Source organism: Wolffia australiana, chromosome 11 (assembly GCF_029677425.1).
Source record: "Wolffia australiana isolate 7733 chromosome 11, ASM2967742v1".
Lineage (NCBI taxonomy): Eukaryota > Viridiplantae > Streptophyta > Magnoliopsida > Alismatales > Araceae > Wolffia > Wolffia australiana.
The window spans coordinates 9,157,720-9,182,746 of record NC_135845.1 but is presented as its reverse complement, the minus strand read 5'-3'; the positions used below and the strand labels follow the sequence as shown (position 1 = coordinate 9,182,746).

At 42.1% G+C, this 25,027-nt stretch overlaps 1 protein-coding gene across 5 annotated transcripts; it reads right to left on the bottom strand.

The window, feature by feature from the left end:
• Positions 1 to 1,088: 1,088 nt before the first annotated feature.
• Positions 1,089 to 24,414, bottom strand: LOC144709286 (uncharacterized). 5 transcript variants are annotated; one of them, XM_078582786.1, is made up of 8 exons: positions 24,117 to 24,414; positions 22,722 to 23,461; positions 21,987 to 22,175; positions 3,617 to 3,708; positions 3,303 to 3,362; positions 3,137 to 3,206; positions 2,833 to 3,036; positions 1,089 to 1,624 (listed from the first exon to the last, which is right to left on the bottom strand). In XM_078582786.1, exons 2-8 carry the CDS (start codon positions 23,352 to 23,354, stop codon positions 1,241 to 1,243), a joined length of 1,632 nt encoding a protein of 543 aa, XP_078438912.1. In that variant the 5' UTR covers positions 23,355 to 23,461; positions 24,117 to 24,414; the 3' UTR covers positions 1,089 to 1,240. The 5 variants fall into 5 exon arrangements, 3 of the variants coding, with proteins under 3 accessions (XP_078438912.1, XP_078438911.1, XP_078438910.1); XM_078582785.1 differs by having other exon boundaries at positions 22,722 to 23,407; XM_078582784.1 differs by having other exon boundaries at positions 22,722 to 23,404.
• Positions 24,415 to 25,027: the final 613 nt, after the last annotated feature.

Sequence of the window (25,027 nt, the reverse complement as noted above, 5' to 3'; positions counted from 1 at the left end):
ATACTCACACATCACATATTTTTCCATCAATTGGACAATCCCCTTTTGGCCACTCAATCATCTTTGTGACATTCTTGTTGTATCAGAACTAAGATTTGGATATCCATGATTAGGAATGAAAAGCTCACAGGCAAAATATAATTGTACATCAACATGAAGTATTTTGTGTCTAAGGTACAAGGACCATTTACACTACTATGGCATGAATCAACCTGACTGATAGATAGGAATATAACATTTTATGGATTCATATATATATCAACTTAGCAAATTCTTACCCAAAAGAACACCCACTATCCTTCCTTCAAGTCTCCACACTGATAGTACTAGTGAACTATATAGTGCTATTTTATCTAGAGATTTTGCTGTCCTTTTAGAGTATCATTTGCATTTGAATATTTAGAATACATTTTTAAAGTTTAGGGATGTTTGTATTATGATATCATCACAATATGCTTGATCATATCATGGAAAGATGGACTTCACTATAGGAGTCACACTTATGTTTTCATGAATATACTGCATCAATGGACATTAAATGATATATAGAATGTGTGATTGGCTTCCCGCCACATACATTTCCACCACCTTCCGTCTTTGCCGGAGGGGAAATGAATGGGGGATTCGATTCAGATGTCCTCAAGATTCAACATTAGTGATCATGTAATCCTGAAAGTAAAATATACTTATTGTTCAATATACATGAATAAAAGTTGTCTGAATTTAAGAATCTGGCGTGCTGAAAATTCAGGTTTGAATTTTTTTTTAAAATGCAGTTTTTCTGCGTGGAAGATACATCTTTCCTTTCCAAAATTTTACATGGATTCAGATTTCTGCTTTTCTTCCTGGAATGTTTTTCTGAAAGGGTGGGAGATCAAACTAACTAAAGAATTCATTAAGACCCATTATCTATGAATATGCACAAATTCACTTCTTAAAGTTATTTTCCTCCTGTAGACATCTAATCAGCCTTGCCTTTTTTAAGTGTGGATATGTATGGAACTGAAGAAATATAATGCAGGCATTCATTGTGATATAGACGAATGATATTGATTCTATGTACTGATTTGTCCTATTCTTAAGGAGGATTGGGACAAAATCTAACTTTCTACTTTAAAAGAGATATGGGCAGACTTTACAGTTAGACTATGGTAATGTGAGGTTATTATCACAGTAATGACATCACATTATGGCTTCATATAACCTCGTACAAAAAACAAAGATACCTGTGGGAGTGAGATCAATCAATGAGAATGTAATCAGCTTGGGAGATCATATCAGCAGTAGTGGGTGGAAGATTGTGCCGTGAAAGGCCTTCCCTGAGCTTTGCATGGCTTTCAGCCTCATGTTGGAATGTGGAAACAAGCTGTTGGAGCTCCATCTTCCTTACAAGCAGTTGCTCATCAGTGATGGGCTTCTTCAAACCGAGGTAGAGCATCCCTAAGCCCACAAGAATTATCCCCAGTGCAAACAACAGCCCAGCAAAAAGCCCAAACGCATAGGGGGTCCCCTCTGCCCCCGGAATTCCATCCACATTTATCCCAAACAGGCCAGTTATGACTGAGAGAACAAGCCCCACACCTCCAAACACAGCAAGGTTGTGGGTTACTCGGAGGCTATGATCCTGAAAATGAGAATTTAACTTAGGTAAGAGATACTATTGGACATATTTACCCTTATTTTCATTATTTTAGTCATCATGGAGGATCTTTCGACAACATTACAGAGTTCAATGCATTCCGTGTAATGCATAGATAATTGAAACCTATGATCACGGAGAAATCCTTAAGTTTTTTTCAGGCAGACAGGAAGATGAACATATGAATAGGGATGGCGGACAACAGTGGATTGGTCATCGGAATCCCCAAATCTCTTCACCCTCATCCCCAAAGCTGGTCTTCATATCCATTTACACTTCGATGAATGATATTAAAAAAATTTCATTATCCAATGGATGATGAAGTCAATGATGGCTCTTGACATAGATGACAATAAAGATGACGAATAGTCATCATCCTCTTGTCATCTTCATTGTTGCCCACAAACTAGGATGGGTAGACAATGAAAAAATTGTCATTGTTTCCCATGATGTTGTCATTGTCATCCATGAATTGGCATGGATGGACGACAATATAATTCACCATGAAACAATGACTGGCAAGTGCGATGAAAAATGACGGCCCTAGGAAACTAGATGTCGGAGAAGATGATGATGACTCATCATCTTCATCCTTGATACTAATCTAGGGTTGGCTAGAGATGACAAAATTTTTATCATTGTCATCATCATCATTTGTGTTCAGGTTTGGTCTCATGATGATGACGACTGATCATTAACTAACAGATGACAATAGTGATGACACTGGCTGCTCTTCAAAACTGGATGAATATGAAGATGTTGAATTGGCATCATCCCCTAGTCATCATCATTGTTCACAGCAGAGTAGAGTTGGAAGATAATCAATGTGTCATCAGCATCCCTTGATCTCGTCTTTATCACCTATTTTGGTCTTGGAGGAATGAAAATGAATATTCTATCGGTGGAAACGTAGATGATGAAGGTCATGATGAATAATCATTATTGTTCACTCGTCATCATCATAGTTGACACCAAATTAATGTTGGTTGACAGTGAAAATTTCATTTTCATGATTGTGATCCCCAACTCTTGTCATCGTCATCATCATCCATTTTTGAGCTTAGACGAATGATGTCAATGATGGCAATGGGCCATCAAAAGATGGATATTGATGATGATGACAGGTTGTCATCTTCATCAACTCATAATCATTATTGTTCATGCTGAAGCATGATATAGAGTGAAAGTTATACCTGTAGCCATGCACGGACAATGCTCTGTGTGACATCTTGGATGGTAAAAAGCCGGCCACGAACAGCTTCCTGCTCCTCCAGCATTTCTCTAGTGCTCTTTCGTATCCCCTCAACCATTTCCTTGGCACGGTTGCCTTCCAGGTGCTGTATAAGCTCAAAGATGATCTCCTCCCTTGCATGAAGAGACCATTTCACCCGAATTACCTGCCATAACTTAATTAATTCTCACACCAACCCTGGAATGTTTTTCTTTTTCAGATAAAATGTTTAAAGCAACAAAGGTAAAGTAGGCAAATATTCTAACCTGGGTCGAGAGCCTTCTGATCTCTTGGTTGAGAAGCACACTGAACATATTCATGTCTTCTTGGTTCCTCCTGAATAATCAAATTTCATATCTTAACCGAGTAAGATATCCAATTTGGAGAATTTCAGATAAAATGTGTAAAGCCAATGACAAAGCGATACCTCACCTGTTCACAAACTTGAGCTCAATTTCGTCTGCAGCTCCAAACACATATTTCCGGAACAACCTGATACGATGGTAAGGAAAAAAGCCTCTTAAAGTTTATGGAAATCAAATTCAAAGGAAAACTGGGAGAGAAAAAACAGCAGATGTCCTTATTTTTAATAGTTTAAGAAAATCCCAATGAATGTGTCTCACGAAAAATGAATATGAATAAAATTAACAGTGCCGAAATATTTCTATTGAATATGAATAAAATCAACAGTGTTCACAAATTAATGATTAAACTAAAAATAAAATAAGACGGCCATTTGGCAGAACCTATCATCCCAGCGTGCAAGACGAGAAGCCAAATGTGCAATAACTTCATGAATTGTCTTTGGGGCAGCAGCTCCTCCCGCATAAAGAAGTTCCTACACAATCAAACAACTTTTTGTGACATCAGAAAAAAAGAGTTAGACTGTATCTATGAGGACGGATGATGATCCAAATTATTGCGAAAAACCAAATATATCAGTGGAAATCGAATGGATTAAAAAACATAAGTGAATGCAAGGAAGAAGTTATTAAATAAGATAGACTCATGCTCTGAATCCAATAAAGTTACATTACTTGGAATGCAAACCAATTTTCCAATAAGGAAGGCTAATAGAGCCAAAATTTATTTGTTAAAGATAATAAATATTGTCATTTTTTATGCAAGGTATTTATTTATTTTTATTTTGTATCATAACTTTGTTTGAAGACATATTTCTAAAGCTTATATTTAGAATTTCACAGTTGAGGATAGTTGTGAAGATAGCAAAGCGTGAGAGAGACAGAAGAGCAAGGGTGACAGTGAGGGAGTGCATCCAGGTCCTGCGACAGTTCTGCCTCAAGAACTGAGATCCGTAGCAAATCCTAGAGGAAATTCCTCTCCTAGAATATACCAAAATAGAATGTATTGAATAGAGGTTACTTTTCTGTAATGGGCCTTTGGTTATATGGGCCATTCCCTCTTCTCCTTTCTTTTACTCTCTCTCTCTCCTATTCTCTATATATATCTCATCAAACACAACATTTAGGTTAACGGGATTATTCTTCTTCAATCTATTCTCTTCCTTTGGTCTTCTTCATGGTATCAGAGCCAACACAAGCCTAACTCAGCCGTTTAAGACCGTTCAAGCTTCGTCAAGCCTCTTCAAGCTTCCCTCTGGTCTTCTTCAAGCTTCCTTTGGCCATGGGATTCGTCGTCGTTTTTCTTTCAAGCTCGTTGAGCTCTCTTTAAGCTCGTAAGCTTTCTTTGGCCGTTCCCTTTGGCTATTCGAACGACAAGCGTCAAGCTCGTCAAGCTCGTCAAACTCGTCAACTCGGCAGCTCCCCCCGTCAAGTTCGAACGACAAGCTCGTCAACTCGGCAGTGTCATTTGACAGCAAGATCCGTCGAGTTGTCCTTCAGCCATTCGGACGACAAGCTGCCTTCACTGAGCTGTTCGACAAGCTTCGTCAGATTTCTTCAGTTTTCTTCGCTGTTCCTTGGCATTGGCGACAGCTCCGACGGCCATCTTGGCTGTTCTTCGATCGCTCTTCTGTGTTCCTTGTTCCTTGCCAATTCTTTGTACAGATCTCTCTCTTGGTATTAGCTCGAGGTGTGTCAGCTACAGCTCCAGCTTGGGTCATTCAATTCATCTATAATATGGCCTCCACCAATTCTACTACTTCTATTGCCGCTCTGCCACCTGGGGTGCTTTCTCACTCATCTGAATTGAGCTCTTGGCACTATTCTTTGCCACGTATGCCTTCTGAATTTAGATTCACCGGGTTGAATCTTCTTCAATGGCATCAGTACGTTCAAATTACGTCGAAAGGGAGACTTATGAACCATCTTGTGGAAGAGTCGCCGTCTCCTACCGCCTCCCACTACGATCATTGGCTCGATGTTGAGGGCGTAGTTCGCCGGTGGCTTCTTGACAGTATCAGTCCATCATATGCTGTTGAATTCTTATCTCTAAACTCCACTGAGGAAATATTGGATTCTGCTCAAGAATCTCACTTGAAGCGTGATAAGTTCTTTCCAAGAGCTTATAAGAGGAGAAGGAGCAATCGCTCTAGTCATGCCACGTCAGCCCAACTACATTAGGGGATAACCACTCTATAAATAAAGAAGGACGCCAGCATAAGGGGCATCGAGATTCAAGAAAGTCAAAGGCCCGTCAGCGCGCGGGAGGGCTGGAGAGCAGGATAGGCCTGCGTCCAGATTGCGGATCGAGAGATCCTGGTTTGCTACCTTCTCTTTTCTCAATTGTATCAGACGATTCCCACCTTTGGTGGAACGCTATCCCATTCTGTGGTTTTCTTGATTCTACATTTCCATATTTGGCTATCTTTGACCGAACGGCGTTTTGTTCGAATCGATATTGTTCACGGATCCTATCAACTGGTATCAGAGCATTGATCCTGCGACAATTACACACCAAAAAGGAATTTCCGACCGAGTATTTTCTGCTGAAGAAGGTTCATCGATTAGCTGGCAGTTTCAAAGAATCGGGTGAAAGTAACTGTTTCTTGGATTTTCTAGCGACAGTATTCTGGCGAATTACTTCAAGAAATCATTCTCTCATTGCATCAAAATTACGATAGATAGAATTCGACCAAGTTTTTGTTGACAGATAACTGATTCTTGATCTCAAGAAATTGACATCAGATTTTTCATATTTGCGTGAATCAAAGTACGATTACTCCAACAATTATCAGAAGAAGTCCTCTATTCTTGATTCAGTTTTATTCGATTGCGGCTGCATGGAAGGAACAATGGACAAAGGAAAAGGTTTACTACAAGAGCAACCTGACACTGCCGACATTCTTTCAAATATTTTGATACAATTACAGTCAATCAAGAAGCATATACAGAAGGAAAATCAGAATTTCGAAAGGGAGATTTGCCATACTTCAATGGGGCAAATGCTCAAGGATGGCTAAATTGTGTGGAAAGATTTTTTAAGGTACATTGCATTCCTGATTCTGAGAAACTCCATTTAGTATCTTTGCATATGGAAGGTCCTGCTCAGGGCTGGTTCATATACGCAGAAGAAAATTTTGGATTTGATCACTGGTTCGTATTTCGGCAATACTTTGAAAAAAGAAACAAACTCTGCTCTAAATCACTTTGTGAAAGATTCATGAATTTACAACAGAATGGATCAGTATCAGATTATAGGTCAGAGTTTGAAGACCTAGCCGCATTCTTATCACATTTACCTAAAGATGTGCATGAGACAGCGTATCTCAGGGGCTTACAACCAGACATTAGATCAGAATTGAACAAATATCGGCCATATCGCATACAGGAAATAACGGATTTCTCATTAGAAGCTGAAAGCAGTCTGCAGGTGCTGGAGAATAGAACTGTAAGGAAGACGAGCACAGGGAGCAATTCAAATCCAAACAACAATTATCGTCAGGTCACCCCTTATACTCATTCTGGCAAATATCAGAATAATGTGCAAGTTTCACACCCATCTGCTCCAATCATAACAACCGACCAAGCCAACAAGCAAGGAAAGAAGAAATTTACTCGATTATCCACAGAAGAATTCCTTCAGAGAAAAGAGAAAGGCTTGTGTTACAGTTGTAACGAAGTATATACCCCTGGCCACAAATGTCAAAAGAAGGTGAACATTTATATGCTGCAAGAGGAGGAAGAAGAAGAAGCGTCCAACCTTTCCCTGAAGAAGACCTCATGCAACTAGATGAAGATCCAGCAAATTATGGAATCCTTATGGCAGTCCAAACTCAATCCAATTTTGTTCCTTATAACACACATGGTTCTTTGAGGCTATGGGGATTTCTCAGAGGTAGGAGGGTGAAAATATTGATTGATGGGGGAGCTACTTACAACTGCATCAACAACAAATTAATTGCTCAAATGAATATTCCAGTACAACCTTATCATAAACTTCAGATAGTATTAGCTGATGGGTCATACCGACAGACCACAGGACTTTGCACTAATGTACCTTTGCAATTCCAAGGAATTTCCATACAACAGAATATGATTCCATTTGAATTGGGAAAGTTGGATATCATTCTTGGCATTACTTGGCTCAGATCTTTGGGTTGGTTTCACTCTAACTACGATCATCTTATGTTGAAAATTTTATGGCAAGGGCAGATTATTACTATCAAGTCAGACCCAGAATTAAATGGGAAGCTGCACTCTTCCTTTGAAGATGAAAGGGCTAATGAAGACTGGATAAATTCAATACGCATGTGCACTTGATAAATCAACGACACCTCATTACCACAGCCGAGGTAAAATCTCTCGATCCTGCTTCATATTTGCATGCATTACAGTCCAAATTTGCATCGATATTTCAAAAACCAAGAGAGTTATGATACGATGCAGTATCGAAGGTAAAGGAACTGCAGTAAACGTAGACTTACAGATTGATCTTGCTATAGCTCCCCGTATGAGAACACTCCCACGTCGCTTTCGAGCCTCCTCCTTCAAGCTCGCCGGAGAAACCTCTCGCCGAATGCAGCTACGATCTCCCGACCCCCTTGCTCAAGAAAAGTCGAAATGCTTCGTACCCCCCTTCTTGTCCCCGACCTCCTTATTTATACCCATTTATTCCCTACTAACTAACTCAAGAAAGGGGTTATTAGGCCAGCTCAGCTCCCGCTGGCCCACTTCCCATCCCTCCACTCCTCTTCCTTCTTTCATAAACTCTTATGGGTATCGTATCATTACCCCCCTCATCAACTATCACCTTGTCCCCAAGGTGAATATCTGGAAACTGATTACGAATGACTGATAAGGGCTCCCATGAAGCATCTTCATCTGGTAATCCTGCCCATTTGATCAAAACTTCCACCACACCATTCCGCTTTCTGGCAGATACAACTTCTGCTGGATATACTGGCCACTCCAAGTTATCAGTAAACGATGGGGGAAGTACTTGAGTTTGCTTGCCCGAGCCCAGAGCCCTCCGAAGCTTCGATATATGAAAAACAGGATGAATAGAGCAGCCTTCAGGCAATTCCAACTTATAGGCTACAGGCCCAACTCTTCCTAAGATTCGAAAAGGGCCAAAATACTTCGGACATAATTTTTCATTTATTCTTTTAGCCAATGATTTCATGCGGTAAGGCCTGATCCGCAGATAAACTCGATCACCAACCTGCAGCTCAAGATCCCTCCTATGGTTGTCAGCTTTACGTTTCATGCTAGACTGAGCGGCTTGTAAATTATGTTGCAGTATTTTCAGGGTATCATCTCTTTCCTTTAGAAGGTTATCTACAGACGCCAGAGGCGACGATGGAGAACCATAGTGTAGCAATTTCGGTGGATCCCGGCCATATACTGCTCTGAAAGGTGTCATTTGGATCGATGAATGGAAGGCTGTGTTATACGAAAATTCAGCCCAATGAAGCCACTGGGACCATGACTTAGGTCGTTCAAATGCAAAACAACGTAAATATGCCTCCAAACATCTGTTTACCACATCTGTCTGGCCATCTGTTTGAGGATGGTACGATGAACTCATGCGTAATGTGGTGCCTTGTAGGCGGAATAATTCTCTCCATAAACAACTGGTGAAGATTTTATCTCTGTCAGAAACAATGGACGAGAGCATCCCATGCAAGCGCACAATTTCTCTGACAAACAGATCTGCCACTGTAACGGCCGTGAACGGGTGCTTCAATGGTAGGAAGTGACTCAACTTACTCAGTCTGTCAACTATCACCATAATACAATTGAACCCTTTTGATGTGGGTAGCCCTTCAATAAAATCAAGGGATATATCTTCCCAAATTCGTTCTGGAATTGGTAACGGTTGTAACAGCCCCGCCGGTGATAAGGAAGATATCTTGTTAACCTGGCACGTGTGGCACTGGGTGACATAGTTCTTGATGTGGTTCTTCATGCGTGGCCAATAAAGATCTTGCGCAATCCTCTTATATGTTCTTTTGCACCCTGTGTGTCATCCTGCTGTGGAATCATGATAGGTCTGTAAGATCTTGGGTAGTAGTGATGAATTCTCAGTCAACACTAGTCTGCCTTTATAGAGTAAGATACCATTGTGCAGTTTGAATTTCGAATGTGATAGAGGATTGAGTCTCAAGTCCTTAACCACCTTTTGAAATTTTGGGTCTTGATTGATCTCCTCCTGAATAATGGATTGATCCAGAAGTTGTTGGCGGGATATATGCAAGGCTTTGAATTCAGGTATTATCGGAGCTCGAGACAATGCATCTGCTACCACATTACTCTTGCCCGGCTTGTACTCGATCTCAAAATTAAAACCGAGTAGTTTGTAGGCCCACTTGCTATACGGCTCTTGGATCTGCTTTTGGCATAACAGATATTTAAGACTGTACTGGTCGGTGCGTAATATGAATGGCATATGCGTCAGGTAGTGACGCCACTTCTGAACTGATAACACAATAGCAATAATATCTCGTTCATAGGCTGACTTAACCTGGCTTCTCTTTGGGAGGACCTGGCTGTAGTATGCAACGGGTCGCCCATTCTGTAGGAGTACTGCACCGATACCCATTCCTGATGCGTCTGTTTCAATGACGAAAGGCAAGCTAAAATTTGGCAATGCTAATACTGGTGTGGAGCTCATTGTCTTTTTGAGTAGTTCAAATGCATTCTGTGCCTTTTCATTCCACGCAAATGCATCTTTCTTTAGCAGTGCTGTTAATGGTGCTGCCTTGATAGAATAATTCTGTACGAATCTTCTATAATAACCAGTGAGCCCCAAAAACCCACGCAGTTGTTTGATGTTCTGAGGGACTGGCCAGTTTAACATGGCCTCCACCTTTGCCTTGTCAGCCATGACCCCTTGTTGAGATATCCAATGCCCCAAAAACTCTAACTGTTCACACGCCAGTTGACACTTCTTCGGATTGACATGAAGATCATTTTCAGCAAGGACCTGAAAACTTGTTGTAGATGCCTCTCGTGGTCTTTCAGTGAGTGACTGTAAACCAGGATATCATCGAAAAACACTAGCAGAAATTGTCTGAGATAAGGGTGAAACAGATGATTCATCAGAGATTGGAATGTCGCAGGGGCATTCATCAGCCCAAAAGGCATGACTCTGAATTCATAATGGCCTTCATGGGTTTTAAAAGCAGTCTTCGGGATATCTTCTTCTTTCATCCGGATCTGATGGTAGCCTGATTTAAGATCCAACTTGGAGAATATGCTTGCACCATGAAGTTCATCCAGTAATTCTTCTACGACAGGGATAGGATACCGATTTGGTACAGTTATCTTGTTTAATGCTCTATAATCTACACAAAATCTCCAACCTCCATCCTTCTTTTTTACCAATAGAACTGGACTGGCAAAAGGGCTATGCGACGGCCTGATGAATTCCGCCTGCAAGAGTTCACTGATCAGTTTCTCAATTTCATCCTTCTGCAAATATGAATATCTGTATGGCCTTTGATTGATCGGTTGCGCTTGAGGTAACAGCTGTATGGCGTGATCGGTAGGTCTGGCAGGAGGTAGTGCAGAGAGAGGTTCAAAGACCTTGGAGAACGTTTGTCTCAACTGTGCTTCTAGCGCACTTCCTTGCACCGTCTGAGGTTGACTGATACTCTTCTCGACATGATATAACTCCATCACGAGCAACTGACTTTTCTTCATCTCCTTGTCCACTGAGTTTATATTCATAGATGCCCTGGTCAGTCTATGGTCCCCCTTCAAGGTAACCACCTCTTCACCTTTTCTAAATTTGAGGATGTGCCTTTCCCAATGAATATGAGTCCATCCCAACGAGTACAGCCAGGCCATTCCTAGTATCATATCGACCTCCCAGATTGAACGGCAAGAAATCACTGATCATTTCAATCCCCTGAAGTGTATATTCAACCCCTATGCATAAGCCCTGGCCCTTGTTTGACTCGCCATTACCCAATGTCACCTCAAACAATACAGAGGAGTCACTTCGGAATCGGAACTCCTTCACAAGTGTTGCACAGAGGAAGTTATGAGAAGCCCCGCTGTCAATTAATACTGTAATTTGTCTACCCCGTAGTTCTCCATTCAGCTTGATGGATCTTGGATGGGTCCATCCGAGCATCGAATTTAGTGAAACATGGGCTGATAATAATTGTGCCTCCGGCGGAATGTCTCCTTCTTCCCCTTCCACAATGTCTGTCATATCCGGTTCGTCCTTGTCTCTTTCTTCCTCGCTTATGATGAGTATTTGTAAAGTCTTCTTGCATCGATGACCCGGCCCAAAATTTTCACTGCAGTGGTAACACAGGCCCTTCTCACGTCGTCTCTGAAACTCTTCCCCAGTCAACATTAATTTCTTTCTGTATGCTGGTGTCCCCTGGACGGCCTCTGTTTCTTTGAGCTTATTTTGGGTGAGACTCCATTCTCCTGTTCCTTGCTGATACGTAGTGTGAACTTTACTTCCTTGTAGGCGAGATGCTTGGTTGGGGATTCGCCCCCCATTATGACAATGACTCTCCCACGCTTTCCACAGCGCCACCAGCCTTTTCTCTGTCTTCAGAGCTAGATCCATCAGTCTTCTTAAGCCTAAAAATTCTTCGACATCCATTTCTGTCTGTATTTCTGTTTTCAGCCCCTTGAGGAAAATGTCATACATGATGTCTTCCGGCATTGGTGGCAAATAAACCGACAGTCTTTCAAATTCCTTCCGGTATTCTTTCACCGTCCCCGTTTGCTTGATGTCCATAAACTGATGTTTAATGTTGTCGCCTAATGTATCATCAAATCGCTTCCCGATTTGGATCTTGAAATCGTTCCATCCTGTAAATGCGTAACGATCCGTAGTCCATAGATACCATTGCAATGCTTCACCCTCGAGGTTGGCCATTGCCACATCCATACGATCTTCTTCTAGCACTTCTTGAACTTGGAAAAATCGTTCCATTCCTCTTACCCACCCTTCTACATCATCTCCCCGGAACTTCGGGGCTTCCATCTTGCTCTTGGTTTGTTGCATCTGGATTCTATTCATGTTGTCAGCTTGCTTTTCCTTCCTCGTATCCCCATCCCCTACTGTTTGATCTTTCTCCTTCTTCTTATTTCTCTGGACGGCGTCCCCACTACTTCGTTCTCCAGACGTACTTCCTTGATTCATCATTGCCAGATCTCTCAGTACCTGCCTTAACAGTTCACCATTTTCCTTGGATTCCTCTCTCAGTAATTTCATTTCTTCCCCGATCCTCCTTTGTTCTTCTTTCATCTCGCCCATTTCCACCTCCTTCGCTTCCAACCTCGCTTCCACGTCTTTCAGCGTCATTGGATAGCCAAGACCGCGGCTCTGATACCAATGATACGATGCAGTATCGAAGGTAAAGGAACTGCAGTAAACGTAGACTTACAGATTGATCTTGCTATAGCTCCCCGTATGAGAACACTCCCACGTCGCTTTCGAGCCTCCTCCTTCAAGCTCGCCGGAGAAACCTCTCGCCGAATGCAGCTACGATCTCCCGACCCCCTTGCTCAAGAAAAGCCGAAATGCTTCGTACCCCCCTTCTTGTCCCCGACCTCCTTATTTATACCCATTTATTCCCTACTAACTAACTCAAGAAAGGGGTTATTAGGCCAGCTCAGCTCCCGCTGGCCCACTTCCCGTCCCTCCACTCCTCTTCCTTCTTTCATAAACTCTTATGGGTATCGTATCAAGTTACCACCATCTAGAGATTGTGATCATAAAATTCATCTTATGCCGGGATCCACACCAATCAACATGAGACCTAACCGATATTCTTACTTGCACAAAAATGTTCTAGAAACTTTGACACAAGAACTGCTTGATATGAATATTATTAGAGTATCAAATAGTTGTTTCTCAAGCCCAGCTTTATTGGTTAAAAAGAAAGAAGGAGGTTACAGATTATGCATCGATTACAGAGCTCTGAACAAGATGACCATTCCTAATCGTTTTCCTTTACCAATTGTTGATGAGTTGTTGGAAGAATTACAAGGAATGTCTACTTTTTCAAAATTGGATCTCTGGTCTGGCTATTATCAAGTAAGAATGAACCCTTCAGACATCCACAAAACTGCTTTCAAGACACACCAGGGTCATTTTGAATTCAATGTAATGCCTTTTGGACTTTCTAGTGCCCCAGTTACATTTCAATCCCTCATGAACACGATATTTAAAAAGTACTTACCGAAGTTTGTACTAGTGTTCTTTGACGATATTCTAGTTTACAGCAGAGATTCAAGTCAGCATGAAGAACATCTAGCCACCGTATTTGAAGTTTTAGCCCAAAACAATTTACACATCAAACCAGAAAAATGTCAATTTGGTAGAAAGTATGTGGAGTATTTGGGGCATGGAATATCAATTGCAGGCGTATCCACTGATCCTTCAAAAATAGAAGCCATTTCACAATGGAAGTCTCCAACAACCATTAAACAATTGAGAGGTTTTCTGGGTTTAACTGGTTATTACAGAAGGTTTGTCCATAAATATGCGGAGCTTGCTCTACCACTTACTACTTTATTGAAAAAGAATTCTTTTAGATGGTCAGATGAGGCTGAAATAGCTTTCAAGAATTTAAAAGCAGCATTGTCATCAGCTCCAGTCTTACAATTACCTGATTTTTCTCTACCGTTCTCCTTAGAAACTGACGCATCAGGTCACGCTGTGGGAGCAGTCTTACTACAAAAATCGCATCCAATTGCGTATTTCAGCAAAGTTTTATCTCCAAGAACCAGATCTAAGTCTGCATATGAAAGGGAGTAGATAGCGGTGGTGTGGGCTACCCATAAATGGAAGCACTACCTTATGTTTCAGAAGTTCTCCATATATACCGACCAATTCAGTCTGAGATTTTTATCTGAACAGAAAGAAGTTCCCTTACACTCTCATAAGTGGTTATCTAAACTGCTTGGTTTCAATTTTGATATTCACTATAAGACAGGAAAGAAAAATATAGTAGCCGACGCCCTCTCCAGATCTATAAATGAAGAGGGAGTATGTTGCTCACTTACAGTCACACATTGGCTAGACAAGACCACAATCGATCGAGAAATCCTTCAAGATCCGAGGCTTTCTAAAATCAAGAGCACATTAGAGCAAGATGCTGAAGCAGTTCCAAATTATTCTATTTGCCAAGGCCTCCTTTGCTACAAAAATCGTATTTTGCTTGCTGAAAATTCATCTTTGATGCCATTGGTCTTAAGAGAATTTCATGATTCCAAAATAGGAGGACACGGTGGATTCAATAGAACTATTAAAAGAATATCTCAACAATTATTCTGGAAAGGAATGAGGAAAGCGACCAAGACATATGTAAGTCAGTGTCACATATGCCAACAACACAAAGCATCAACATTATCTCCAGCCGGACTATTACAGCCACTTCCTATTCCTACACAAATATGGGAAGATATCTCTATGGATTTTGTAGAAGGCTTACCCACATCACATGGGTTTGATTCTATAATGGTAATTGTTGACAGACTAAGCAAATATGCACATTATTTAGCAGTCAAGCACCCATTTTCAGCAAATTCGATTGCAGCATTGTTTACTAAAGAGATTGTTAAACTGCATGGAACTCCTAGGTCAATCATTTCCGACAGAGGGAGCTTATTCACCAGTAATTTCTGGAAGGAAGTCCACAAACTACAGGGCACAGAGTTAAAATTCAGTTCTTCTTACCATACAGAAACAGATGGACAGACTGAAGTCACTAACAGAGGGTTGGAATGTTATCTTCGTTGTTTTTCCTCAGATAATCCAAGAAAATGGAGCCAGTGGCTTCATTGGGCAGAATATAACTACAACACTTCTTTCCATACGTCCATAGGGACATCCCCATTCAAGGTGGTCTATGGAAGGGATCCCCCCTCCTTGCTCAGATATGGCTCTCCAGCTTCCCCTTTGGACTCCATTGATCAGCTATTAAGAGAAAGAGATTTAATGCTCACAAATCTCAAAACACATTTATCTAAATCCCAGTCCAGAATGAAAGCTCAAGCCGATGAAATAGAAGAGATGAATCCTTCAAAGAAGACGAACTGGTTTATTTGAAAATTCGACCTTACAGGATGAAAAGTTTAGCAAGAAGGGCTTTTGAAAAGTTAGGCCCAAAATATTTTGGGCCATACAAAATTTTAAAAAGAATTGGTCAAGTTGCATATCGCCTAGACCTACCAACATCTTCGACATTGCATCCTGTATTTCATGCATCATTATTAAAACGACCCTTGGGAGATTCACTTATTGCACAATCTCTTCCTCCGTTTCTAACTCCAGAGCTGGAATGGCAGGTTTCTCCAGAGAACATTCTCCAAACTCGGCAAACTTCAAAGGGGTTAGAAGTGCTAGTAAAATGGTACAATTTACCATCATGCGAGGCAACCTGGGAAGATGCGCAACTACTCCACAAATCGTTTCCTCAATTTAAGCTTGAGGACAAGCTTAAAGTCCAAGCAGGGAGTATTGATAAGTTCTTTCCAAGAGCTTATAAGAGGAGAAGGAGCAATTGATCTAGTCATGCCACGTCAGCCCAACTACATTAGGGGATAACCACCCTATAAATAAAGAAGGACGCCAGCATAAGGGGCATCGAGATTCAAGAAAGTCAAAGGCCTGTCAGCGCGCGGGAGGGCTGGAGAGCAGGAGAGGCCTGCGTCCAGATTGCGGATTGAGAGATCCTGGTTTGCTACCTTCTCTTTTCTCAATTGTATCAGACGATTCCCACCTTTGGTGGAACGCTATCCCATTCTGTGGTTTTCTTGATTCTACATTTCCATATTTGGCTATCTTTGACCGAACGGTGTTTTGTTCGAATCGATATTGTTCACGGATCCTATCACAAACGCAACAACTTGGCCATTATATATGAACTTGTGACTCGCTCCACTAACTTGGTCCAGGGTCCACGATCTATTCGGGCTTACCACCTGGAATTGTCGTCTCTTTGGGCTGAGTTGGACCAATATATGCCACCTGATCCTCACTCAGTCGATCGTGGGTATGTTCTTCAACTCCAGGTGTTTAAATTCCTCATGGGATTGAATCCCAAATATGAGTCTTTGCATGGCCAACTCCTTCATTGGAAGAAGGTTCCCACCTTGAAGGAAGCTCTTGTAGCCGTTCAAATGGAGGAAACCCACCTTGGCATATTCCACTCCGAACCTGCCTCGGCGATGGCCGTTCAGTTCCTCACCTCAGAAGTCGGCGACCACAGGGCCCGGTACCCATGGTGATTCTTCTCTTATCTGCAACTACTGCAAGAAAAGAGGTCATGCCAAGGAGACTTGCTATAAGCTACAACGGAAAAATGCTCATCAAAGCCACTTAGTGGCCACTATTCCTGCTTCCGATGGGTCGTTCATGGCTCCACCTACGTCTCTTCTTGGGCCACCTCAACTAACTGCTGAAGCCACATCCTCCACAGGAGACCAGCTCCGGCGTGATGAAATTGACCAACTCCGACAGCTTCTACAGTCAAAATTGATGGACTCTACTTCCCTGGTTCATCTAGGTAAACATTTTTCCTCTTCCAATATGCCATGGATTGTTGACTCTGGTGCCACAGCATATATGACTCCTACATCCCAGTGTTTGCTCACCTGCACTCCCTCTACTCGCTCTCATAAAGTCAGTACCGCATCCGGTGACCTCCTCCCTGTGGCCCGTGTAGGGAGTGTCCAACTCTCCTCCCATCTTACCCTCAAACATGTTCTCCATGTCCCACGTCTTACCCTTAGTCTCCTCTCCCTCCATCACCTCGTTCAAGGCCTTCGGTCCCTACATCCTTCACCATTCTATATCTCTCTCACCTTCGGTCCCTGCTCTCGGCGTGGCTCTCTCCATGGCGGCGCCCGATCCCCTTTGGCTTCTTCACCGTCACTTGGGGCATCCTTCGTTCTCTACACTGAAATTCATGTTTCCTCATTTGTTTCATGGACGTCCTGTGGACAGATTTGTTTGTGAACCCTTTCGGTTAGCTAAGCATACTCGGACAACGTATCCTCCTTTTGATCAATCTGATACATTCTTGTACCGAATTGGTAGTAATTTCGAAATGGGAATGAATGACTTACAAGTAGGGAAGTCACTCTACTCGATCTTTCAAGCGGATGTCCCTTCGATCTCTCGTCGTCGTCCTTCTGGCGCACGCAAACCTTCTCGGAAGCTTGGCCGCATACAGCCCGTCCTCACAGATCGCATAAGCTCCAAGAAGTCTCCAACCGAAGATGGCCCTTTCTCCCCCCGTCTTCTTTATTTATAGTACTCCTTATTCCTTTCCTAAACTACCAATCAAGAACTGGTAGTTACTCTGCCAGGTCAGCAGTACCTGGGCCCATGCTCTTCTCTATGACGTTTGACCATTACTTCTGTCCTTGACGTTTTCTTCTTTCGTAAACCTTTATAGGAATCATACCACAATCTTCCCATTCATCTTCTCCTTTCTTCCTCATTCACAGTGATCTTGGGGGCCCGCACCTGTTCCTAGTACTTCAGGCGCCCGATGGCTAGCAATATTTGTGGAAGATTTTACCCGCGTTACATGGGCTTATCTTCTCCAGAATAAATCTGATCTTTCCCAAACTATCATTTCATTCCATGCTCTCATCCAAACTCAGTTCGCCACGTCCTTCCAACGCTTCTGCTCCAATAATGCCCGTGACTACGTTAACTCCACCGTTTCCACATTCTTCACCTCTCACAGAATCGTTCATGAAACCTCCTGTCCCTACACGCCTCAATAGAATGGTCTTGCGGAACGCAAGTTCTGTCATATCTTTGACACCACTCGCTCTCTTCTTCTTCACATGAACATGACAAAATATTTCTGGGGTGAGGCTTCTCTCACTGCGGTCCACCTCATTAATCGCCTTCCCTCTCACGTTCTCTCGCACCTTCCCCCTATTGATGCTCTCCATCAGGCCTATCCCATGGTCTCCTTGAAGACTAATCTCATTCCCTGTGTTTTCGGCTGAAATTGCTATGTCATTCGCCATAATCCTCCTCGGGACAAGCTTGATGCTAAGGCGCTCCGATGTGTCTTTGTGGGTTACTCTCCTCATCAAAAGGGTTATAAATGCTATCATCCTTCTACTCATCGGTTCATTGTCAATAAAGATGTCACCTTTGACAAATCCACCCCATTTTATCTTTCTGGCTCGACGTTCTCTCCTTCCTCTTCTCATTCATGAGATGAGTCCCTATATTTTCTCGTTCCACTCACACCCCTCCCCCTGCCTTCTCTCCCGGCTATTCCTCCGTCTTCTCTTCCTCCCTCCGCTCCTCCACAGAAATTTGATGGGACCACATACCATCCTCGCCCGCGTCCTCCCTTGACTACCTTTGTCCCGCCACATGCACCACTCCCTACTGCACCGCACCCTCCAACCTCTTTTGATGACATTCCCATGGCCCTCTGGAAAACCTCTCGTTCCTGCACCTCCAACCCCTTATACCCTTTGGCCAATTATCTTTCCTCTCATCGCCTCTCTCTGTCTTACCGCACCCTCCTCACCTGCCTTGATTCTATTGCTATTCCGAAGACTGTGGTTGCTGCGTTGGCTTCCTCTGAGTGGCGCCGTGCTATGGATGAAGAATTGGCTGCTTTGGATAAAAACCAGACTTGGGATCTTGTTCCTTTGCCTTCGGGCAAGTACATAGTAGGCTGTCGGCGGGTGTATACTGTCAAGTACACGTCTGATGGCTCACTTGAACGGTATAAGGCCTGTCTTGCGGCTAAAGGTTATACTCAGCAAATTTGGTGTTGACTATCTGGAGACATTCTCTCCCGTTGCCAAGATGATCACTGTTCGCCTCCTTTTCGCCCTTCCGGCCCATCATGATTGGCCCCTTCAGCAGTTTGACGTCTAGAATGCCTTTCTTCATGGTGATCTCCATGAAGAGGTTCATATGGCCTTGCCTCCCGACTATGCGGCCCCTTCTTCGGCGATTCCGTTCGTTTGTCGTCTCAAGAAGGCCCTCTATGGCTTGAAGCAGTCTCTTGGGCTTGGTTGGGACGCTTCACGCACTCGATGAAATTATTAGGCTATTCTCAGTGCAATGGTGGCCATACCCTGTTCTATCGTCATTCCCCATCCGGGGAGTCACACTAATTCTTGTGTATGTGGATGACATTATTAATACGGGGAATGACTCGGCGGCCATGGCACAGTTGGCGACTCACCTTGCCGGTGAATTTGATATCAAACATCTTGGCTTACTCCGATACTTCCTTGGCATTGAGGTGGCATATTCTGCGACTGGCATTTTCCTCTGCCAGCGGAAATATATTGCTGACCTTCTTCAAGAGCTTGGGAAGGCAGACTCACCACCCCTTACCACTCCCATCGAGATGAACCACCGGTTCTCTAGCAGAGCATGAGACGGCTGTTGATCAAGGAAGGTACCTGAGATTAGTTGGTAAGCTGTTATATCTCACTCACACTTGTCCAGACATCGCATATGCCGTGGGCGTGTTAAGCCAATTTATGCATTTTCCGAAGGCATGTCATATGCATGCTGCCAATCGTGTACTTAGTTATCTCAAAGGTACAGTTGGTCTCGGCATCCAATTCCAACGTAACGGTGGTCTCCAGTTGGATGTCTATACAGATGCTGATTATGCTGGCTCTCAAGTTGATTGTCGTTCTACGACGGCTACTGCACGTTTCTTGCATGGCGCAGTAAAAAACAACCTGTTGTCTCTTGATGTAGTGCTGAAGCCGAGTTCTGTGCCTTGGCACAAGGTATCTGCGTAGCATTATGGATCACCAATCTCCTTGCAGAGTTGAAGCTGTCGTGTGATAACAAGCCGGCTATCAGCATCGCCCATGATCCAGTACAACACGACTGTACTAAACATGTTGAAGTGGATCGTCATTTCATCAAAGAGAAGCTGGAGCCCGGACGCTTCTGCATTCAATATGTTCCCTCTGCCCATCAGCGAGCTGATATCTTCACCAAAGGCCTATCTGCTCCGCATTTCCAAGAATGGTGTGGCAAACTGGGAATGAACAACATCCACTCTCCAGTTTGAGGGGTACTAATGAATAGGGGTTACTTTTCTGTAATGGGCCTTTGGTTATATGGGCCATTCCCTCTTCTCCTTTCTTTTACTCTCTCTCTCTCCTATTCTCTATATATATCTCATCAAACACAACATTTAGGTTAACGGGATTATTCTTCTTCAATCTATTCTCTTCCTTTGGTCTTCTTCAGAATGTTCACCCAAAGAATCATATTTCCTTTACAAAGATACTCGTACAAAGAGGAAAAGTACGGAATCCAATAATGAGAGAGTGAACCAGATCGGAAGAAAGCCAAGCTGAAATGGCTCTCCCCCTTCTCAAGAACTTGAGGATCTCCAAGTTCCTGCTGCAGTAATTGCCCGACCTTGAAATAGAAATGCCCAAAGCCCATCGACGATCACACGCCCTGTATTTATAGGGGACGGCTCCCACTCGTCTTTATTTGAAAGCCACACATGTGTGATGGCGTTCAAAGCCTCTTGGCAACATGACAGGTCCGTAAAGGAACCTTATCAGGTCCCAGCCGATGGCCTGGGAGTAAGGGTAATGGAGGAATGTAAAGTACCAAAATCAAGTTAAAAAGGGGTTTCTTATAGGATTATGGCTGTAATCATCAAGAAATTTCCACACCAGTCAGTAATGGATATGCTCCACTGGAGAATGAACTCAAATAGAGCATATCTGAGCCAAGAATTCCAAGAATTTCAGGAAAATAAGTCTCCAAGTATAGAATAATTCAAGACAAGGAGAGAATAGCTAGAGAACAAGAGCAACAGAAGATTGATAGAAGAGCAAGCAAACACTATCCTATAGGCCTAGTCTCCCTAGACATGGGGAGGATCTCCTGAGCTCCAGCCCTTGGTCACCGCAGCAACTGACTACAAGACAAGCTTCCTTATTCCTGGTCTATTTCCCTTTATTTCTATGCCGATGCTCCCCCAAATCGCGTCCTCTTTCTCTCTTGCTTTCTGACCCACCATGTGTATGTGTAGCATGCTCCCCCCTTGTGTATTCTTGTGGTAGGTTCATATCAGTAATCTGCACAGTATTTCAATCTTGGCAGGAACAGAGATTGAAATAGAGGGATCCATGAGTAGAGAGAAAAATGATTGGATGAAGAGAGAGATATTGAAGAGCAGAGAAAGGCAAAGATAGGGCAGATTGCATAGGCCAGGCACCGCCTCAGGATCTATAGCATCTCCAGGCCAGCAGCTTGCCTCTGAGAATTCAGGTAAGATTCTTCTTTTACGTCTTGCAGGGGAAAAATTCTATTTTCAGTCTTCTTTCGAGCTAAAACATCCCATTCAAAGGGGCTCTTGAGTTGCACGTTCCTCTCTCCTGAGGTGCTTATTACTCTTTCTCAAGTAGTGTCTCGGGAGGTTTGTACCAGCTCCCAATCCTTATATGCAAGAAGGAAGCCTAGACACATGTCACTAATACCCTTATATTCAACAATATATAATGCATGTTAAGGTTTTAAAAATAAACCAAAAATAAAATATATAATGCATGTTAACGAGAGATTTTGTGTAGGAAATCCACTTTGACTTTCCTGGATCAAGAATTTTCAAATAAATCCTTTAACTAGCTATGATCCAAAAAAATATCGTTTTACAAAATTTCCGCAGGTAAACTACATTTCCTTCACAACTTAACTTCATAGAAAATTCCTTAAAAGCTCTCCGCTAAAAGTTACCTGAACTTCAGTGATACCTAAGACATTGATAGTTTCAGAGTGTCCTTTCACATGTAATGCAGTGACTAGAAAATGCTGAGAATGCCATGATCGAAGAACGATGGGTATATCATCTTCATCTCGGAAAGGATCGCCTGCAGACTGGCCCAGCAACTCAAACAAGATGCCTCCAGCAGCTCTGACTGGAACCTGAACATGATATTGGTGTCAACAAAAAACTAGATAGAGTTAGAGAAAATCAATATTTCTAGGTCTAGATAGGGTTAGGAAAATCAATATTTCTAGGTTCTTGATAGGGTTGTCAGAAGTTGATGAATTCATCATTGGCATCATCATCTAAATTCTTTTTTTTGGCGCTTGACAAATGATGAGAAAACAACATGATGATAACATAGGATGATAATTAGATGACAATGACGCAATGATGAGATGATGACAAGATGAGATAATGACATGATGATGAGGCGATGACAAGATCACAAATTCATCATCAGATGACTAAGATTTAAGCTTATAACGATTAGTCATCTTATAACGTTTAGTCTTCAGGTCCCCATATGCTTTCTGCCCTTCCGAATCTTCTGGATATCAAAATTTTAAGCAAGTCTAATTAGCGGAAGCAGCACCACAAGAAAAGAAACTTCCATTAGTTTAGAATAATTCAGTCAACAAGATGAATAATGAGAAACTGTCCTCTGTCAAAGCCATCAGAAATTGAGGAAGAGAGCAAGTGACCTCATATAAAAGATGCTTCATTCGTTCACTTATCAATCTATTTTCATCCTTTAGTGCAATCCTGATCGCAGGGTGAAGCCACGGAGCATTGCTTAACCATGAATCCACAAAATGATGAGTTGGGTCCACGTGACACCACCAGGTTGGACCATCAGCTCTTTCCCAATAGGGAGTTGCCACATCAGCAACAGCGACATCATCTTCATCGCTTCCAAAGTCAATCGGCTGAGAAACCCAATGCCTGTCTGCTTTGACTGTTTTCACAAGCTCAGTGATTCTGCTCCATCCAATTGGAATCCAATGGCTGTCATGAAACTTCTGCAGACGCCCTACATTTTTTGTCTTGTTTTGATCAAATGAATGAAGTTCATCAAACTCTACGAGTGACCCAGAATCGAGCAAACTCTTATCTTCAAGATTCACATCAACAGAATCAAATCTTGATGGGCTTGCACGTCTTCGGGACCGAACAAATTCAAATCCACATATCAATCCATCAATCCAGAGCTCACTCCCTGGCAGAGCAGAAAGTTCCTTGCCCCCACATGACTTGAAGGCCACATGCTTTTTAGATCCTTTTCCCGAAGAAGAAGAATGTCCATCTTCCAAATTATCACTTACTTTTACATCCATGGATAGAGAGAGAAATAAACCTCTTCAGTGATCCGAACACCTGATAGTAGCTGCTGTTTTCCAAGCGTTGCATGCCAATAAATTTGAAGAAAAAAAGATCATCAATCCTGTGATTAAGCGGAGACTAAAATTAAAAAATTACAGGGGGAAATAGCCCTTGTGATGTTCAATTCCCCATGGTTTATTGCTTTACAATCTTATCCAAGACCTCATGGACCACATTATTACGATATAGTCCATTGATAATATTCAAATCTTAAAATGATATGGATTCTCACTTTAAACTTTGCCAAAGATATTGGGAAGGTCTTCTTAAGAAGAGAAAATAGTTCATGGATGGAGGAAAAGAACTAATTTTTTGGAGAAATTTTAGGTAAAAAGATCATGAATCCTATGCCAGAAAAGGAGAGTTTACGGACTTCCAAAAAAAAAATTAAAATTTCCATGGATTAATGCTTTGCAATCTTTTCGTCAACATGCAGATCCTTGACCGCGCAAAGGCAAGAAGAATTGAATCATCGCCGGTTTCACAAGAACTTAAGAAGAATTGAATCATCGTCAGCTTCGGAAGCCGATATCAGGAAAGATGATTAAGAAACATTAAACATTATAGAAGAGGATATTCTACCGACTGTAGAAGAAGATCGAATGACCCACCGCCAATAAATCAGAGTAAAGTGATGATCACTCCTTACATCATCCAAAATAATTCAGAATGCAGAAATCCTCAACCCGAGTTGAATACGTTAGAGTATAGCGTACCTCAGTGAGACAAGCAGTAGCAATTCAACCCTTTTCTACTCTCCTCAGTGGGAGGTGGGGAGGACTACGCCTTGCGGAATTTCTTTACTGCCCAGTTGAAGTTCGATCTTTTTAAGCTTTCGGGCACCTCAAAGACGCAATTTTTTTCCCAAATTTCACTCCTACCATGAATCCAAAAGTCGAATCTCTGGTTTGAAATTGAAGAATCATGAAACTGCCAGACGGGTTAGACTGTCTGATAAGGATGAGTTTTCTTACTTGGGGTACTGATTGTGAAGGAAGAGAAAAGAGAGAAGAAGATTGTGACATGGTTTGAGAGCTTAATTTTGGAATGTCGAAATAGGAATTTTTTTATCTAGCTCATGAGATTTTATTTTCGTCAATAAACCATCCATTTGACGTGGATAAATGTAATGAGAGTGTAATCGAACCCCAATGACAGAATTAAGTTATCTTAATCGAACACCAACTACAGGCTTTTGACTAACTCTTAACATTTAATTAAAAATCGATTTATTTATTCATTATATGATACTTAGAGATGTTCTAGACATGTCAGAATGGTTGAAGATGATTGGACTTGGATCATAATGCACTGATACCTCTTTTGCCTGTATATTTAGGAGCTTATGCTCTCAACTTGTATGTTCATCCAAATAATAAATTAGACATTTTATGTAAAAGAAATACATTTTTTATCCAATGTCCATAATTTATGGACTGAGTTTTTTTGAGGGATCTAGTGCAACATATGGCACTTTATAGAGAACTCTCTTATAATGATCATGAGATATAAACTCATGACATATCAGTAAATAGAATCTGATTCATCTCTCTTCAAATACAGTTTACAGCGTTTAACTGTAAAATTTAAAACAATCTCAAATATCATTTGATATTTACAAACAAAT

Excerpts from the sequence above, each read along its gene's own strand:
- LOC144709286 (XM_078582786.1), bottom strand. The coding sequence starts at position 23,354 with ATGGATGTAAAAGTAAGTGATAATTTGGAAGATGGACATTCTTCTTCT. Across the intron at positions 3,363-3,616 it reads CTTGCACGCTGGGATGATAG|GTTGTTCCGGAAATATGTGT; the intron begins GTTCTGCCAAAT and ends CCATCGTATCAG. Across the intron at positions 3,037-3,136 it reads TCAGAAGGCTCTCGACCCAG|GTAATTCGGGTGAAATGGTC; the intron begins GTTAGAATATTT and ends AAGTTATGGCAG.